The sequence below is a fragment of the Patagioenas fasciata genome, chromosome Z, assembly GCF_037038585.1.
Source record: "Patagioenas fasciata isolate bPatFas1 chromosome Z, bPatFas1.hap1, whole genome shotgun sequence".
Lineage (NCBI taxonomy): Eukaryota > Metazoa > Chordata > Aves > Columbiformes > Columbidae > Patagioenas > Patagioenas fasciata.
Genome location: NC_092560.1, coordinates 55,603,807 through 55,622,107, shown reverse-complemented (window position 1 = coordinate 55,622,107; position 18,301 = coordinate 55,603,807). Strand labels below are relative to the sequence as shown.

At 41.1% G+C, this 18,301-nt stretch overlaps 2 protein-coding genes across 2 annotated transcripts in view; one reads left to right on the top strand and one right to left on the bottom strand.

Moving 5' to 3' along the window:
• The window catches only part of IPO11 (importin 11), a 93,997-nt gene that overhangs the window by 73,679 nt on the left and 2,017 nt on the right, over positions 1 to 18,301 (top strand). Inside the window, exons 30-31 of the mRNA XM_065861418.2 lie at positions 3,642 to 3,737; positions 7,244 to 7,328. Of these exons, the coding sequence (XP_065717490.1) occupies positions 3,642 to 3,737; positions 7,244 to 7,328 (181 nt within the window). The remainder of the gene's footprint in view (positions 1 to 3,641; positions 3,738 to 7,243; positions 7,329 to 18,301) is intronic.
• On the bottom strand, positions 1,997 to 17,690 carry LOC139826506 (uncharacterized). The gene is made up of 3 exons (XM_071802481.1): positions 11,973 to 17,690; positions 4,230 to 5,418; positions 1,997 to 3,715 (listed from the first exon to the last, which is right to left on the bottom strand). Exon 1 carries the CDS (start codon positions 16,904 to 16,906, stop codon positions 12,350 to 12,352), a length of 4,557 nt encoding a protein of 1,518 aa, XP_071658582.1. The 5' UTR covers positions 16,907 to 17,690; the 3' UTR covers positions 1,997 to 3,715; positions 4,230 to 5,418; positions 11,973 to 12,349.

Below are 18,301 nucleotides of genomic sequence, written 5' to 3'. Positions count from 1 at the left end.
TAAACATGATGAGAAAAAATGAATATTACTTTTCTCAGAATAGATGTCAGTTTTCTCCTTTGCAAAGCTTTCATTCTTTTATCTGACAAATTATACGATCTTTGAAATAAAAGATGTGAGTTTATGTGCAAACTGCCATAAATGCTAAATTTTGGTTTTGTTGTAGGCAAGGTGAATTTTATTTACAGGCAGCTTAAAAGGTTATTTCTGAAAAAAAAAAAAAAAAAGAAGAGAGAGAGAGAGAATGCAATGTGTTAACTGGATCTTTGAAATTGAGTTCTTGGGTATTTTAGATCCTGACAACATTATAGATGTTATAATCTGCTAAGTCTGTGCCTGTCTTTTGCTTATTTTTGCTTCATAACCAAATGAGGTTTTATCTGGAAACTTACGGAAACTGAGTAGGTATAGAACTGGTTATAATTTGATGCTGTTGTTTGTTCTAGTGCTGATCTGGATTATGTGCAGTTCAAGGGGGGAACCACTCAAATGATGTCTTTGTTCCAAGTTGAGATTTTGATGTGGACAGTGTTAACTGTTCTGTTTTGGAAGTTGATCTAAATACAGTGTCCCTGTCTTTACTGAAGCTGCTATATGACTTTGAAGTGTATTTCTTTTAAACAAGCAGACTAATTCTAGTCTCTTTAAAAGGTATTATATTGATTTGCATTGCTCTCTTCTATGAAAATAAGGCCTGATGCATTCTGTATTACCATTGAACTTTAATTAAGGTACTTTTTTTCAAAGTACAATGAGCCTATGTTGTCTCTATTTTTCACCAGCACATGTCTTGTATTCTAAAAATAGTTGCATTGTTTAATCATTCCATACTTGGTAAACAATCCAGTGAGTCTCTAGTAGGAGGAAACTTCATGTCCCATTTAAAGGCGGGGGGAAAGGAGAAGGTATTACCTATACTGAAATATGCAGGCAGCAGTTAACCCATTTTGAAAGGTCTTCTACATTCTTTAGCTTTGCTTTCCTCAAAAGAAAAAATACTATGAATTTTCAATCTTTTACTGAAGAAAGAAATAAAACAATATTCCTCATTTATGCTGTAAAGTAAAAAGTAAAAATGTCCTCTCCACATAAAGAAATACGTGATTTCTTTATGTGCTTGAGAGCTAACTGTCGAGAACAGTATTTTGGGTCTTCAACCAGTATCCTCAGTTTCTTCTGGAAATATTAAAAGTCCTTGGAAACACAGGTTACTGAAATGGGCTTCCCTGTGTGATCCTCCTGTCAATCTGCAAGCTTGGAAAAATCTCATAAACTGAATGAGTGCTATGCCTACAGTATTTATTTACATGTTAGAGTTAAAGTAACCTCACTGAATAGGTTGACCATAATTAGCCCTGCAGCTGATGAAAAGGCTAAGCTTTCATTGGGTCAAACACTTTTTTCACTTCCCTCCCAATATAGAATTTCTGTGATAGTTAGGGATTGTTCATGCAGCTTGGAAGGAAGAAATAAAACTAACACGTAATAGGTAGCAACCTATATTATTAATTAAATAGTGCAGACCTATGTGCACAGTTTATTTCTCCAGGGTGCAAAGTGTTTGCATCTGCTCTTGGTTGAATGCCCTTTGTGCTCTGTTGACATGAATCTGAGGACAGCTGTTTCCTTTCTCATGTTGGAAAATATTAACCATGCTAATGGCATTTTCCTAGAGAAGTGTTTCAAAAAAAGTATGAGGTGGAAGAGCTTTCATGGGAGGTGTGCTAGGTGGAAATCACTGACAAGTGAAGAAGCCCTATCTCCGAGGGCTCATTCTGCCGTCTGCCAAGCAGCCAGCGTGGGCATTCCCAGCTGTGCTGTGTGCTTGCTGGGCTGTTTGCTCGCTGTCTGCACCACCCCGCAGAGATTCAGCCTCGCAGTGTGTAATACTTTGTTCTGAATGAGATGGGGAAGCTTCTTGGCAGGGGAGAAAGTCTCTTTTAAAGCATATGTGTGACAATGATAATTAGAATAAGCCAGACTGACTGAAAATTGTGTCAGTTTTTATTTTGTGGAACTTAGGAGTTTCAGGTTTCATTTTTCAAAATACAGTTCAGATTGTGCTGTTCAACAGTAGCTGAATAGAAAAGGGAACAAAAATAATACTTTGGAAACAAAATGATCATGAGCTGAATCATAATCTTAACAAATTTAGAAGAAATTTTTGTATGCTTAGTATTCTAACCTGATATACTTTTCTTCTGAAGCATCCATTGCTATATAAAGTCTTTTTGTCATATACATAAAATTTTGGTTTATGTCTGACAAGAAGATTTTCAAATGCTACAACTAATGTTGAAGGAGCTACAGTTCATCCAGTTTTTTAGTTTTCATCCCAAATAAGGAAATGAAATAATATAAGAAATATATTAATCTGTGATCAAACATAAAGGATCAAACTACAGGACCTTAGTGTTCAGTACCTTTAAACAAATATGGGATGTGTCTACTTATGCCCACTAGACAGCAGCAGCCGCTTTTGGGGAAGATTAAGCCTGAAATTCCAAACAGGGAGTCATAAAATGCTCCTGTCAATGGCAGTCCCAGGAGAAGAGTTGTAGTTTATCGTCACCAGTTAGGCCATTTGTGTTTCTTTGCTGCCTGTAGCTGGAACTTTTGCAGTCTTCCCAAGATGAACATCTTTTCACTTCCTGGGTGTCTTCACCCTTTGGTGGTTCACAGAGTAGGAGTCGATGCACGGAAGTCCCACAATAGCACATCTCTGACACTACAGCCATAGTAGCTGGAAATTCAGCAGAAACAGCAGTCACAGCTGCTTTCCATTAACAAGGTGGCACCTACTTTATCCATCATGGGAAGATCATATTTCTGTGTCCTCACCCTGCAGGCACATCAGTTCTCAAGGAAGGAGCAAGTGTTTAAATTTAGTGTTTGATGTCATTTCAGGTGTTGTGGGGCTATCCAGTCTGGCCTTCGTCTTGTGCTGGCAAAAGGTGCTTGTCTCTTCAAAGTCCTGAGTGATACCAACCGTTTGCAGTTGTCTGAAATAGCCTAGTCTTTCATATGGCAGGAGATGCCTGTGTTTCAGCAGAGAAATCCTGCTTCGCCATTCATGCAGAACTGGGTGCAGATGGTTTTCACCCACCGTGGGGAGTCACACAACTGCCAGGAGGGTGAAGGAATGGTTGTAAGGCTGGACAGAGGAAACAGAGTGTACCATCTTTACAAGCTACCCTTTGCTGAAGTATTTGTGCATAGATTTTTTCATTGAATTATGGTGGGAGAAAATGTGTGTATATGTTAGAAATAGAAGCCAGTATTCTGACCTCCCTGCTATCCAGAGCCTGCCTTCCCCACTCAGTTCTGGAGTCCTGTGCTAATGTATTTTTTCTTTTATTCCATTTGCAATTATTTCTAGGTTTTCAACAGTGGCACATGAGGTTTTATTCTATTTAAGAATGATGTTTCTTGCATATTTTTGAAGCCTTTGTTTAATGAAAAAAAAAAAAGGATTTGAATTAGCTGCTTAATAGCATGTTCAGCTAAGCAGTAAGCAATGAAAATACTGCTTAGTAAATGTGCTCTACAGTTACTGAACAAATTTCCTGTTTAGTTCCTTTAGCTAAGTCACTTTCCTGTTCTTTGCCGTGTTGTCCAAGTTAAATTTTTTTCTTTTCCAGTGTTATCCAAGATAAATTTTGTGGTATCATCAACATTTCAGTGGAAGGGCTGCATGATGTTATGGCTGAAGATCCTGAAACAGGAACATACAAAGAGTAAGTGGAAAATCTGATTAATTTTTGTGGATTCAACAGTCGTAGTACTGTTGTATATGTAGTGTTTTAATTGGAAAAATCTGTAGACAGTTAAGATGTGCTCATAAGAGTTGTGTTTTCACAAGAATGAATGTTTTAGTAAGATAGGAAATTTTTGATCTTAAGACAAATAATTGTAATGGGAGAGAGAGGACTTCAAATTACAGTCAATATAATTCTATACTATTTATTAACTTATCTACCAAATTATGCCTTAAAATGTTCATATGCTTAGGTTTGCTTTTTGCTCACAATCTAAAATTACAATTGGACAAGCTTGTATGTTGATAGGGTGGTAGTTGAGAGTTTGAGTGTGGCATCTGGAGTTTAATCTAGATCTTTTTCTAAATGCCTGAGCCTTGTTGAATGGACCTAGTGTACAATACTTGAAAACCTAGGGCAATTCTTCCCCTCCAGTTGTTCCAGTTAACACACCTGCTGCTACAAACATACCTCAAATGACAGTTTCCAGTGCTGGCAGCAAGGTTTCATTTGTGGCAGGAAGGTGGTGTCAGGGTGCTCAGGCTGCATGGCCACCCAGCACCACGCTCATTCCTTTCCTGCTGCCTCCCAGGTTACTGGTGGTATTCCATCAAAGCTGTGGTAAAAAAAAACCAAACAAACCAACCCCAAACAACAACACCAAAAACAACAATGCCAAAAACGAACAAACAAAAGCCACCCACCAAAAAACAAAAACAACAACAACAACAAAAAAAACACCAAACAAAAAAAAACAACAACAACAAAAAAAAAAACAACAAGAAGCAAACAAAAAAAAGACACACCACAAACCTGACTAGTAAGGATTTTTCAGGACAGAGATCTTAATGTTTTTTTTTCTTTGTAATGATTACATAGTTTTAGAATGATGGAGATTTGCAAGACTTCAAAAACAGATGCTAAGCAACATGTCCCTACAGACAATATGTTCTAATAACAGTATTTCCTGGATGCTAAGAATCAAACATTTTCTAGCTTTCAGATAATTACTGGTGATGGAACAGACTGTATCTGAACTAATTAATTAATTGCTTCTGGGGATGTTTGCTGGCACTGAAGCCAGCTGGCACAGAACAGCCTGCCTGCAATCTATTAAGTTTTCTTCCACTTAGAACAGGTGGTACAAACACAAGTGTGCACTGAGAATGGTCCACACTCATGCTGAGCCTGAGCTATGCCCAAGAATTGCTTGTAAAAGTACGTTTTTTTTGTCCTAACTCTCAGTATAGAAGATGTAACTCTCAAGTCTGAGAACAGGCTTTGGCATTGTGTTCTATTTACTATTGGAGACAACATTACGGAGTCTCTTCTATTTCTAAATATGTGGCTTTACCAAAAGAGTTCTCACAGAGAAATAAATAAAACTTTGTTCTATATCATTTCATATTTTAAGCCTGAAGGGTTGTAGAGCTTGTCACTTCACTTTTCCAAGCTCTGGACATTGCTTTTGCTTCATAAAATATAGGCGAACAGAACCAAGGACATATTTCTGTGGACAGATAATGAATGGGCTGTTTGAAAGATTCTGACATTTGTGTTACACATTTCAACATCATCTGAAAGTAAATAAAGTGAGAGCACTCATCTGAAGTTGTGTGCACTATTCTGGGTTTCCACATTGAAGAAGAATGATTTAAGCCTGAACATAATCAGAAAAAAAAATTAGTTACTCCTGATTATTATAATATCTAATTACTGTAGAGCAGAGACTAAAACAACATGCTTGTTTAGCATAGGAAAATCAAGTCTGATGTAATATAGAACTGCAGCCACTGACGGATGAAGAGAAGGTAAACATGCACAGGGAAAACCGTACAAATTAAGTGACACTGTTGGCTTAAGCATCAGCTGACCATGAATACATTTAAACTAGAAATTTGAAGAAGCTGCTGTAGTTAGAGCAAGGGTATTTTGGAAGAGCCTTTCCAAATACAAATGCAAAGATAAAGGTCTCTTCTGGTTTTAGATCAGATTTTGATCAGGTTATGAAAATGATTACACAGTGCCCTGGCTTAGAACACAAATGGATTACACTCAACCAGGTTTCCTAGTTTTTATGTCTTGTATTGTAGTAATAATTACAAGAAGGCTTTAAAGACCTCAGATTTTCTGGAAAGGGGAGCTGAGTTGCAAGAAATCACACTGTTTATGTGATGAGGAGACAGGAGATTTGCTGTACTATGTTGAAATAACTAATCCCTTTGCAGGAAAGGGCTTCTCTGTTAGCATTTGACCCTTATGCCATGCTGTTCAGCAGGTCTTTCATGGAGCTCTAAACATATGTCAATAGAATACTGAATATATAAACAGAATAAGTCTTGAGTATTTTTACACAAAATCACAACTTTTTTTAATTTTGGTAACTTTAAAACAAGTTATTCAACTTAGCTGCATGAACATTTCACCTGCTAGTGGAATGCAGCGGTTAAAACGCACAGTAGTACAGGGCTGAAAATGAGCAATATTATGCATCTGTCTTTGTGCTTTGTGTGGATTAAGTGTCCTTCCTGCCATAAAACATACCTAATACGCAGTGGCAAGTTGTTGTCACCCAAATGTTTTTTATATCCTTTTTGTTTTTAAACTAGATTTCCTAGGAAAAAAATGATAAAGTAATGGAATATTTATGTATTCTTCCAGTGCAGAGAATGTAAAGTGAATGGAAAGCTTGTCTCCTGTAGGATAGCTTTCCCCCATGTTTTTAGAAGTCCATTCAAACTGCTACAAGGGACAGAAAAAACAGTAGCATTTAAACTGCTTATTTCATATTTTCTGGTTTTATATTTACTTTAAAAATAAAAATTAAAATATGGCTGTTCCTTGTGTGTACCAGTTGAGGGTGCAGCAAAACAAAAAATAACAAGTTTAAAGGCTTTGCTTTACCTGCCTAGAAAAAACTCTGGAGTAGCTAACTCATTTCTGACCACCTGAAACATTATTGTTCAGTGTCTTGCAGATTTTAGAGTCTAGAAACAATAGCAGTGACCAAATTATTTTTCAGGTCCTCTTGTTAAAGATCTTGCAGGAAAACATGAATGCAATGAGAAATCACAGCTAGTTTTGCATGCATGTCTGCCACTTTGATTTTCATGTTAATAGGATAAAGAATGCTTGTATAACACTTCCTTGGAAAGACTGGGAAGTTCTAGTTTGAAACAGTAGGTTTTTCTGTATTTATTGTTTAAACCCACGTAGTCTTGTTTTTTGTATTCAGAAATGCATTTCTAAGACAGAACTTGAGCTAAAATACGGAGGATAACTGAGATTGTTACATGAATGTAGGTGACACAGAACATGCATTCAGGCTTCTTTAAATTCGTTGTTCTCAGAAAAAAAAAACAACTTGTTGGCAGATTGCCTGACTTTCATCAAACTCCCTCGTATCTGTCCAGTGTTTTTAAAAGTCCTTTGAAATAATTTTTAATGGTAGTATATGTTAAAACTATTCTTATTGCCATTCTTAGCTGCATGCTGATGTCTCATTTTGAAGAACCCAAAGCTACAGAGGATGAGGAACCTCCCACAGAACAAGACAAAAGGAAAAAAATTGTAAGTTTTAGATCTGTTACTCAATTGAAAAACTGATTTTGTGATTAACTTGTGTAAAATTCAAGTCTTTGCCTTTGGATTTGGTTCATCTGTTGTTCTTGGAAAATTCATCAATTGAATCAAAAAGGAAAATGCTTTGATGACGCGTTTTGCAGCCACAACATTTATGCTTCTCCTTTTCTTTCAAGTTTGGGAAAATGTTGCCAGAACAGACATCATCTGTTCACAAAATATGAACATTATAAAATTAAGACATTATAAAAAGGTTTTATTGAAAAATGCAGGGAGTTAAAGCTTACTGAAATGTTATGACAGACCAAATTTCTCATATTTAAAGCAATCTTTATTATATTCGATCATGTGTTTTACCTGAATATCTAGTGATCCTGATGCTTGCATGGAACCTTGTTCTAATGTCAAGAGGTCTTAAGAAGGAGCATTTATTTAGATGAACATATCTGGATTAGCTACCATGCAATTGTGCTGCTGTCCAACGCTGTCTGTGAATGTTTCATAATTTAACTTTCATTGTAAGAGTTCAAAGAACTGGTTCCTCACACAGAAAACTGCAGTGTACAAATACTGTCAAATAAAATTGAGTTTGAACTGCTTGGCATTGAGTAATTGCTAAATATGGGATTGGGTGATTGAGCAGACAGGTGTAGCCCTGTTGCACATCTGCTTCAACTGGCCTACGTAGAATCATAGAATTATGTTGGAAAAGACCTTTAAAGTCAAGTCCAGCTGTAAACCTAGCACCACCAAGTCCACGACTAGACCATGTCCCTAAGTGCCACGTCTACCTGTCTTTTAAACCCCTCCAGGGATGATGACTCAACCACTTCCCTGGGCAGCCTTTACAAATACTTGATGACTCTTTCCATGTGGAAATTTTTCCCCGATATGCCATCTAAACCTCCCCTGTTGCAACTTGAGGCCATTTCCTCTTGTCCTATCACTTGCTACTTTCGGATAAGAGATCAACACCCTCCATGCTACAACCCCCTTTCACGTAGTTGTAGACAGCGATAAGGTCTCCCCTCAGACTCCTTTTCTCCAGACTGAACAGCCCCAGCTCCCTCAACTGCTCCTCATCAGACTTGTGCTCCATACCCCTCACCAGCTTCAGTGCCCTTCTCTGAAGTCACTCCGACACCTCAATGTCTTTATTCCTTTTTGTAGGAGTGGAAAAGAGTTCGAATGGCTTTTGATAGTTTGTTTGAATTTGGGGTTTTTTTTAAAGCCACTGGATGCTTTTGGTTTGTGAGAAGACTTTTCTTTTAAATACGAATCAATATATGGTTCCTTTCTAAAAAAAAAAAAAGAAAATGACACAAACTCTTGCATATTCTTCTACTGTTAGTAATACCTTAAGAGAAATTCCTAGTGTCTCTCAATTTCAGATTTAAAAATATGCTAGATAGTTCTATAATTCAGTTACTCTTAAAAGCATCTCTGAGCTCTTAAATTTGGTTAGATTTCTTTTAGCTTGCAGGCTTAAATTGAAGTCCATGTGCTTGCACAATTAAAATATCTATCCTTAGTGGTTTTGGTTAATCTTCTGACATATATATATATATGTCATATGTATATATCTTCATCAATAGGGATCAATATGCCTATATATCTGTAGGGAGAGAGGTATGTTTGGTTTGTTAATCAGATTTGAAAAACATAAAGTGAATTTAAATTTAGTGCTTTCATGTTCTTGGTTTGCGTTGGGTATACTCAGATTTTATTTCTCTTTGGCTCACTAAAGTTTTAATACCTTTCTTTCAGAAATTCTATTTTTCCAGTTACAGGTTGCCTTCAGTAGTTTGGACATGTATTTAGGAATTTACACTTGTTAGATTTGCTATGGACTACCTTCACTGCAAACATACCAGGCAACATGAAAAGCAGGGCACATTGGTTAATGACCTGTATAATTCTTCCCTCCTAAATGATACAAGGCACCGGTACAGTGTTGATGAATACAGTCGTAATGGAAGAACTGTTCTGGCGTCACTGTTTTTGCATTCTAATGCCATTCCATTGGCTTGTGTTATAGCTTGTAGTGAGTAGGTCACTGGTTAGTACAGAATAATATGTAATTGGTTATTGAAAAAAGTGTGATTTTTGACTGTAGTGTTGCCATAAGATGTTGAGAAAAGAGATCCACCTCATAAATACTGGTTCACGCAACTGATAATTCTGCAGATTGCCATTGATGCTGACAATTAGAGTTTGAATGGATGGGAAATGTTTGTGGTTTTTTTTTTCTGTAAATGCTTTAATACAAGCTTTTCTGCTTCAAATTGCTGTTTACAACTACCTAGGTGGAAGATGAGTTTCTTCAGTCCAGCCCCAAGGTAGACTCTCATGTTTTCAATATCAGTTTGTAAAGTAAGCAGATTCAAAAGCTAGTCAAATCAGGGTTTCATGGAGCAGCGTGAAGCACGTTTCAGTAAAGTGTATTTCCCTGCCGAACTTTTGTTTCCTGCCTGTAGCTGTTTTGAATAAGAAGCTCTTTGAATTTTCTAGGTTTTTTCGTTAGTTGGTTGATTGGTTGGGTATTGGGTTTTTATTGTTTGGTTGGTTGAAGTTTTTTTTGACTGTTTTTTTGTGTTTTGTCTTTTGTTTTTGTGTGTGTTTGTGTTTTTTTATTCTTATTGGAAAATAGGTGTGTTCTGCTCTTCTCAGAATCAGGAAGAGTTTAATTAAAGAATACTCTAGCCACACATCTAAGAACTCAACATACATACTTATATGCAAAACTATAGTCCCTGACCCCGTATTTAGTGACAATGCAGCCAGCATTAATATTGATACAGCTGTGTTTCATACTGGCCTGATATTGGATGCTCAGTGCTTAGCACGCTGGAGACTCAGTTTTCAAGAGGATGATTTTTCCTCCAAAAAGCAAATAGAATACTGAAAATATCGTGCGTGTTTTATCTTATACCAGTGTGCTGGTTTGACTGAGAATGAGTTAATTTTCTTCATGCAGTTAGAAACCTTTCTTTTTCACAGCTAGCATGCTCATTATTTGGACTTAGTTTGAGAACAAGCAGATAACATCCCAGCACAGAGTTAATGTTTTTAATTGCTCTCGTCTGAGAGCCAAGGACATTCTGAGTGCTCTGCCCACAGGTGTGAGGCATTGAGGAAGGGGGAAGGGATGGGGCAGAGCTTGACTGACATCCAGACTGATCAATGAGAGTATTCCATCCCATTGGCATCAGGCTTCATATTTAATGAGAATTGGGAGCTTCTGGTCTCTCTCTCTTGCTCTTTTGGGCATTCTCGCTCTTGCTTGTTCTGGGGCACAGCTGCAGGAATTTGGTTCGGGATGTTTGGTTCGGCCTTTTGCTGTTTTGCAGAGGCCTCTGAGCCTTTCTGCATTTTTCCTCTTTCTTTTCTCTTTGGCATCAGCTGTTGGGACCAGGCATTGATTCCTGGGATTGGCTGCTCAGTGTGGACAGAATTTGTTTGAAATTGCCTTTTATTTCTATTTTATATATATATTTACTATTAGTGTATTAGTATTTTGTTGTTTTATTAAGCTGTGTTTATCTCAGTCCAAGTTTTTTCCTTCCCTTTTGATTCTCTCCATTATTGGGGGGAGGGAGAGGGAAAGGGTGAGTGAGCGGCTATCGTGGTTGTATTGCTAGCTCAGGTTAAACTATGACAGTTACTATTATAATTTTTCCATAATGAAAGTACAGTGAATAAAGAACACTGCTTACTATTCTTCCATACTTATGATTTTGCTTGCTTTTTCAGCTAAGACGGCAGCTAATTGTCTAATATTGTCATCAGACTAATTATACCAAGCCATTTAATTTGGTTTTTTTTGTTTTGTTTTTTTGTTTTTTTTTTTTTTTTTTTTAGTTCTGAATACAAGTTCCAAAAACATAGAGTGAAAGAAAAGCAAATCTATTATTGTTGCAGGAAATGCTTTAATTTACTTGAAATATTTTTTACAAGAATGAAAACAAATTAGTGGTTTAGCTCCTTAATTAAGTCTGAAGACTCTTAAGTTCTATTTGGCTTACAGATACTAGATGCTACTTCTAGCAGCAAGCATTAATCATGCTGCAACAGTCCCTACTGCATTACAGTGCTGCTGATTTGAACTGTGAGGGATGAGATTCTGCTTGTTGCAGTAAACTAAACAGAGTTTTTTACCATTCCTCACTTGTCCTGATAGAACATATGTTGGTTGTCATGGTGGGGCCCCAAAATTAGTTCTAGGTGGACAACCAGGTCCAAACCAGGCTTTTATTCTGTCCAGGAAAGTTGTGAAACCAATTAGAAACAGGGTTTGTACAATCAGTTAGCACTCCAGTAACATAAAATACAGGTTCAGATATCAACTTGAGGAGATTATTTGGGGCACAGCAAAATAAGAATAATGGACATCCACAGCTTGCATACACACACTCACAATAAACAATGCCAGAGATGTCCCTGACTCCAGGAAAATACACTCACATGTCTAATGAGGGATTGTATTAAGGATATATGCTTGCCTGAGTCTGGCAAGGAAAGTACGCTTGCAGTATAAGCAAGGAAACTACACGTGCTTACATGTAAGCACGGAATACACTTGCTGATCCAGTGAGGAAAATACAAAGATATATCTAGTAAGTTATCACTCACCCAAATGAGGCGGTGAGGCTGTCCCAATCCCAGAGGGTTAATTTAGGCAGCGATCCTGCCGAAGGGAAGGCTTCTGGCATACAGACCCACAGCTCTAAGAAGGCCACAAATGGTCGTCGGCAGAAAGTCCCCTTTTATAGTCTGGTCAGGTCTGGCTGTGGGCAGTCTAGAAGCTTCATGGCTTCTCTGCAGCCCTTGCATCTGGATTCTCTTCCATCTCTTGCTGGTGATAGCTGGATCCCTTTCCACCCCATCATTGCTGGTGTCGTTTCGTTTCCAAGGCATCTGGATCCTCTTCCACCCCGTCATTGTCCTTTGCCCTGCAAGAAAACACAAGAACAGACCTCGGTCCTCGAGGAGGAACCGGGCTTTCAGGGTTAGTAGTCTGGAACTATCCACCGAGCACTAATACGGTGGGTTTTCCCATTCTCATCAAGGGCTTCCCAGGCATATAACCCTCTGGGTTTTGCTAGAGTCATGGGTACAATACCAATAGATGGTAATTTCACCATGACAGGCTGGCCCACTTGTATTTTTGAGGAATGCTCTTCCTCTGTGTTGGTTGTCAAGTTGCTGTCTGTCAATGGCTTTTCAGGACAGAACGCCCTGATTTTGGGGCTCCCATAGCTTCCCCAGCGGTTATTGACAAGGAAGACAGCTTGTGCTAATCGCTTGTCCCAGTTGTGTCGTGATACATCTGCATACTTCTTAATCAAACCATTGGTTCGTTCCACGATCCCATTGGCTTGGGGATAGTATGGTGTATGAAACACCCACTTAATACCTTCTCCCTTAGCCCAGTCTTGAACCACGGCAGCTGAAAAGTGTGTGCCATTATCACTCTGGATATTCTCAGGAGTGGGTAGGATACCAAACCACCCACACAGCGCTTGCACGGTTTGATCTCCAGTGGCCGTGTTGACAGCAGTGGCCATTGATAATCCTGATACTACCTCTACCCCCACCAGGATGTATTTCTTTCCATTAGAGGGTCTCAGTGGCCCGACATAGTCAATTTGCCACGTGCTCCAGAGAGTCTTGTCCTGCCTGATATGTAGGGCCGGGGCCTGATTTGGGTGATCAGCTTTAAGTCTGATCCGACATTGTGGACAGGCTGTGAGAATTGCTTCACATATTCCCATGGACACTGGCCAACCCCGGGATCGGCATTCGTAATAAAGATCTGCTTTTCCAGAATGGCCTCGCTTAAGGTGTAACCATTCAGCTAACCGTGCCCACTCCTCTGGTATGCTTTCAGCCAGCCTGATCTGGGCTAGAAAGTCAGCTTGTTGATTCCATTTGGCAGCGAGGGTTCCATCCTTTGCATGTCCTTTTACCCAACCCACACTCAAAGGTCGTGACCTGCCAATTTCTAATAGTCTTTGCCAATCTTCAGCTCTCCACACTCTGGTGCGATTTACTTCCCATTGGTTAGATTCCCATTGGCATATCCATTCAGTGGCACCCTTATAGGTTGCATAGGAATCAGTGTAAATCACGGAGGCTCCTCCTTCTGCTGCTAATAAAAGAGCACGCAGTTCTCCTACTTGAGCACTACCTTCCCCCTCCTCTGTTATTCTTTTTCCAGTAGCAATCTCCAATGCTGCTGCCTTGTACTGCCAGTTTGTCCCTACCCGATGGGCTGATGCATCAGTGAACCAGACTCCTTGTGTGTCTGAGTCCTGAGTTAGCTTAGGTGCTTCTTTAATAGGAGAGGGTTTATAAGGCAGGCTCAACAGGACCGGATCAGCGTTCACAGGTTGTTGAAGTTTTGAAACTTTTACAGAACCCTCCTTTAGTAGTAACAATTGGCTAACTCCCTCTAAATAGGCGTACCATTTTCGTACTGTTGCTTTCTGTGCCACCCCCTCAGGGGGCGGTAACCCTTTAAGGATTGAATTCAACAGAGGGAAAGGGCCTTGTACAATAACTTCCTGTGACGTACACAGTTTCTCTGCCTCCTTAACTGCTCGGGTAAGTGAGAGAAGCCCCTTCTCCCACTCCGAATATCGTTGTTCAGCTCCCTTAAATGCGGTGGAAGAGAACAACAAAGGTCTAGCTGGCCCTGTTGGACCCCTTTGGAATATGGCACAATAGGAGGCATGTTCTGCAAACCCCCATTCCACTCTCAATGGGTCTTGTGGATGTAGTGGGCCCAATTTCTGATAGGTTTTAAGTTCATCTTTTAGAACATTAAGGGCCTCTGTATGTTGTAGAGTCCAATTCCATTTCTTGTTTTTTCGGAGTAGGTCATATAGGGGACGGGCAATCACTGAGAATCCTGGGATATGTTTTCTCCAGTACCCTAATGTACCCAACAGGCATTGTAGGTCCGCTTTGCTGTTTGGGGTGTGTCCCTTGTCTATAGTAGCCAGAACATCATCAGGCACTGCTATGGCTCCTCCTATCCACCAAGCCCCTAGGAATTTAACTTCCTGGCTGGGACCCTGGCACTTGGACGGTGGAATATCTAATCCGTTCTGTGTTAATAAATTCCAAAGAGTTTCTGCTACTTGCCCCACCTGTTCCTTATTGTTTCCACCCACTAAGATGTCATCTATATATTGATATATGCAAATGCCTGAGGGTACCTGTACAGTGTCAATGAGTGCAGCAAGGGCATCGTGGGCAATAGTAGGAGAGTGTTTGTACCCCTGAGGAAGCCGATTAAAAGTGTATTGCTTCCCTTCCCAGGTAAAAGCAAATTGTGGCTTGTCTTCTTCCCTTAGGGGAATCATGAAGAACATATCTTTAACATCTAAAGCAGCCATCCATGGGTGGGCTGCTGCTTGTATTACAGTCACCACTGAGGCTATGTTTGGGACGGCAGCTGTTAGTGGTGCAGTGTTACTATTCAGTTTTCGATAATCAATAGTTAGGCGCCATCGCCCATCAGGCTTGCGAACGGGCCAAACTGGAGAATTATAGGGAGAATGGGTGCGGCTAATTATTTGTCTTTTTTCAAGATCATTAATAACCTCCGTAATGCCCCGTTTTGCTGCATTTGGCAGGGGGTACTGTGGAGTACAGGTTATTGTAGATGTGGGTAGAGCAGGAGCAAGTTGCAAAATCCTAACGTCAGTAGTTCTTTCGAACTGCAAGGGTGCAGAGGTAAGTGGCAATATTCTAATACGGGCTACCTCCGCTCTGTGGCTTCCAAAGCTCCAAATCTCCCCATTAGGTAAGCACCACCGTCTACCTGCCAAAATATCAAATCCCAATATGTTTGCCTTATAAGGACTCAGGGCAACTTCCACAGCTGTTGTCCGTTTTTCCCCAGGTTGCAAAAGGTGGGTTCGAGCTAAAGGACATCTCTCTGCTACACCTGTTACCCCTACTATATTGATGGCTTTCCTTGATGGTTTAATCCCAAGTTTGTCAGCTTGCCGCCTGTTCAAAACACTGATTTGTGCGCCTGTGTCAATTAGAAATTTCACACTTATTCGCCTTGGACCAACGGGGATATGTATGTATGGTTCTTTATCACTGGACCATTGGCAAGAAAATACAAAGCGGGTGGGGCGGTCCTGCTTCCCATCCGCTTCTACTAGTTTTTTTGGCTCCCTTTGTGAGGATACGAAAGGGTTAATGTTTCGCTTGTCCTCAGGGAGGGGGACGGTTACCGGTGCCTCCTCTTTGTTCTCTGATCTTCCCTCTAAGTATTCCACCAGCTCCTGTAGGTGCTCGGTGGAAAGCTTATATAGCAGTGTTCGGGGCACACCCAGAGCAGCCGCGCGGCGCCAGAGGCTGCTCTGCTGCAAGCTGCTGCTCTGATCTGACCGGCAGCCAAAACGCTCCGGTTTCTGGGACGGGGGGGGCGGCCTCTGAAGAGGCTCGGCTCGGCTCGTCTTCCGGACCGTCCGGCTTCTGCACGGGCCGCCGCTCGGGTCTACCCACCCCATCTCGCGCCCATGTGTAACCACATTGTGTAAAATTTCCGCCCAGGTTAATACATGTTCAGGAGGACTTCGGGGATTTTGCTTATTACGATCAATAGTCCCCTGAATTTTCTCCTTAAGGGACTGGACATATATTTTTAAGGCATCCGGTAATCCTTTAATAAGCAGCCGAAGGTGGACCGGATCCACCGGCGCCGCTATAGGGGGGGACTCCCGGCCCTTTTCATACATTGCTTGTATACAAGCCGCCTTTTGAACTCCCTCAGCAAGATCTGATAAGCCTTTTACAACAATTGCAACTGGCTCCCCACGTTCCCTGGGATCTATACCGCCAGCCCAGTAAGCTACACGAGATGTGATGGACTGATTACCATCCGGACCATCACTTAAAAATACCCCTGGGCCCCAGAAGCCTGTGGCCTCGTCCTTACTCAATAATATCCTATCACCCCCGGTAAGTGAAACGCGCCAAAGATATTCAGTCTCTGTCTCGCCCGGCTTGCGTGAGAATCTAGTTTGTAACTCTCCTAGCTCCAGTCCTGAATATGGCGTGCTATGGGTAGCCGTGCGTGGATTTTTGCCTCGTCCATCCGTATGTGTTTCAGTTCTAATAAGAGGACGCACGTCCTTTGTTTCTACCCCCCCTTCATCAACACTGTTTTCAGAATCAGTATCTTTGTCGAGAAACGGGGGGGCCGAGGGGCACACCTGAACTGGGGAGACGCTAGAGGAAGTTCTCATATTAATTAACAAAAACTCAAGTTTTTGTTCCAAAAAAACAAGTTTCTGTTCTAACAAGCCAAATCTCTGTTCTAACAAATCCGACCGTATGCTTTGCCGAGAAAAGTCCTGTATCAGAGAGTCAAACTTTTCACTTTCCCGCGAAAGGTTTTCCTCCATTCGCTGCTTAATTTTACACAAATCCTGTGCTACCTTTAAGCAAACACCCAAACTGAAACACACCGCGATCCACATTACGGCAAGACCCCAGGTTACTGCAGAGACATTAAACAACCCTCTAAATAATTCCTCCATATCTGATACCCTGCTCGCTGCGCCAAAATTGTCACGGAGGCACCCCGAGGCTGATTTAAGGGACAACAGGGTCCAAAACAACTTTTATTAAACCAGTGAGAAACAGGGTTTTAAGACTCCAAAAGTGACTTAAATATAGGTTCGGGTATCAGTTGAGGAAAATTATTAAGGGGTAACAACTAGTACAACAGGCGGTCCACAGAGTACATACACGTGGCTTCACCCAAAACTATGCTGGAACCACCCTCGAGTCCCAGAGGAGTACACACTTGCCTGAATCCGGTTTCTGGATTATTCTTAGAGAGATAAAGGTAAAGCGTACACTCGCGATTCCGCGAGTGTAAATTTATAATACACTCGCAATTGTGCGAGTGTTTCACTTACGCACGTGGCGGCAAGGCAAGCGGGGTCTCCATCCCGGGGAGGAGGGGTCTCAGCAGCAGAATCTTGCTCGTAGCTCCGAGAGACCGGCAACAACTGGCTCAGTCTCGACGAGAGTCCCGTTTTTATTGGCTGATCAGACCTGACTGTAGGCATTCTAGAAGCTTCTCTGCACCCCCACACCGTGTGTGGGGCGCCCCTGAAGCCTCCAAACACCCCCCACACTGGTCACAGGCGCCCAGCGGCTCACTGGCGCCTCGGCACTCCCTTCTCCTAATGGCCCTAGCCAGGGTGCTCTGGGCCAAACAAAAGAAGCCGTCAGCCTCAAGTAGCAGAGACAGGGAGATGTGCCTACTCCCTCCATATTGAAGGAGGTGGGGGGAGAGAGGGGGGTTTGCATTCTGCCACAAGCCCCATACGGTGGGTACGTGCACCTCTGCACGCCACTACTGTGGCTGGTGCACCCCCTCCTCTCTCCTAAGGACTCTGGCCTGGGTCTCACAATAAGAGCCATTAACTGCCCCACTGAAGGAAGAGGGGGCTGTGCACAGATGCAGCTGCCACATCAGTTCCCTGTGGGGGAGGCTGGGTGCGGGGAGAGTGTACTGCCACATTGGTAGATAGGCAGCAGAGGTGCTTCAGTTAGTTTCCTGTCTAATGGCAAGACTACATATGAAGCTGATCAGTTTCACTGAAGTTTTACTAGAAAGTGTGGAATTATAATACTTCTGAAATCAAAATAATTCTGTACCAAAGTTGCAGTGCATTTGGTAGCCTTTTCCTTTAGCTCCTAGCATTGGGAAAATCTGGCAGCTCCATTAAAAAAATACTAAATTTGAGTTCTGTAATATATTAAGTTGTGTCATCTCCTTCACTTTTGTTAGGTTTTTTTCACTATTACTTTTCAGTACAATTGCAGAGCTGATTCAGAAGATTATTTGGAAACCCATTGTCACCTGCCGTGAGGCAGGTGCTAGAGGGTTAACATGTATGAGAGGTGCTAGAGAGTGTCTC

Bases quoted from the DNA above. Each gene is read 5' to 3' on its own strand.
- LOC139826506 (XM_071802481.1), bottom strand. From the start codon at position 16,906: ATGGAGGAATTATTTAGAGGGTTGTTTAATGTCTCTGCAGTAACCTGG.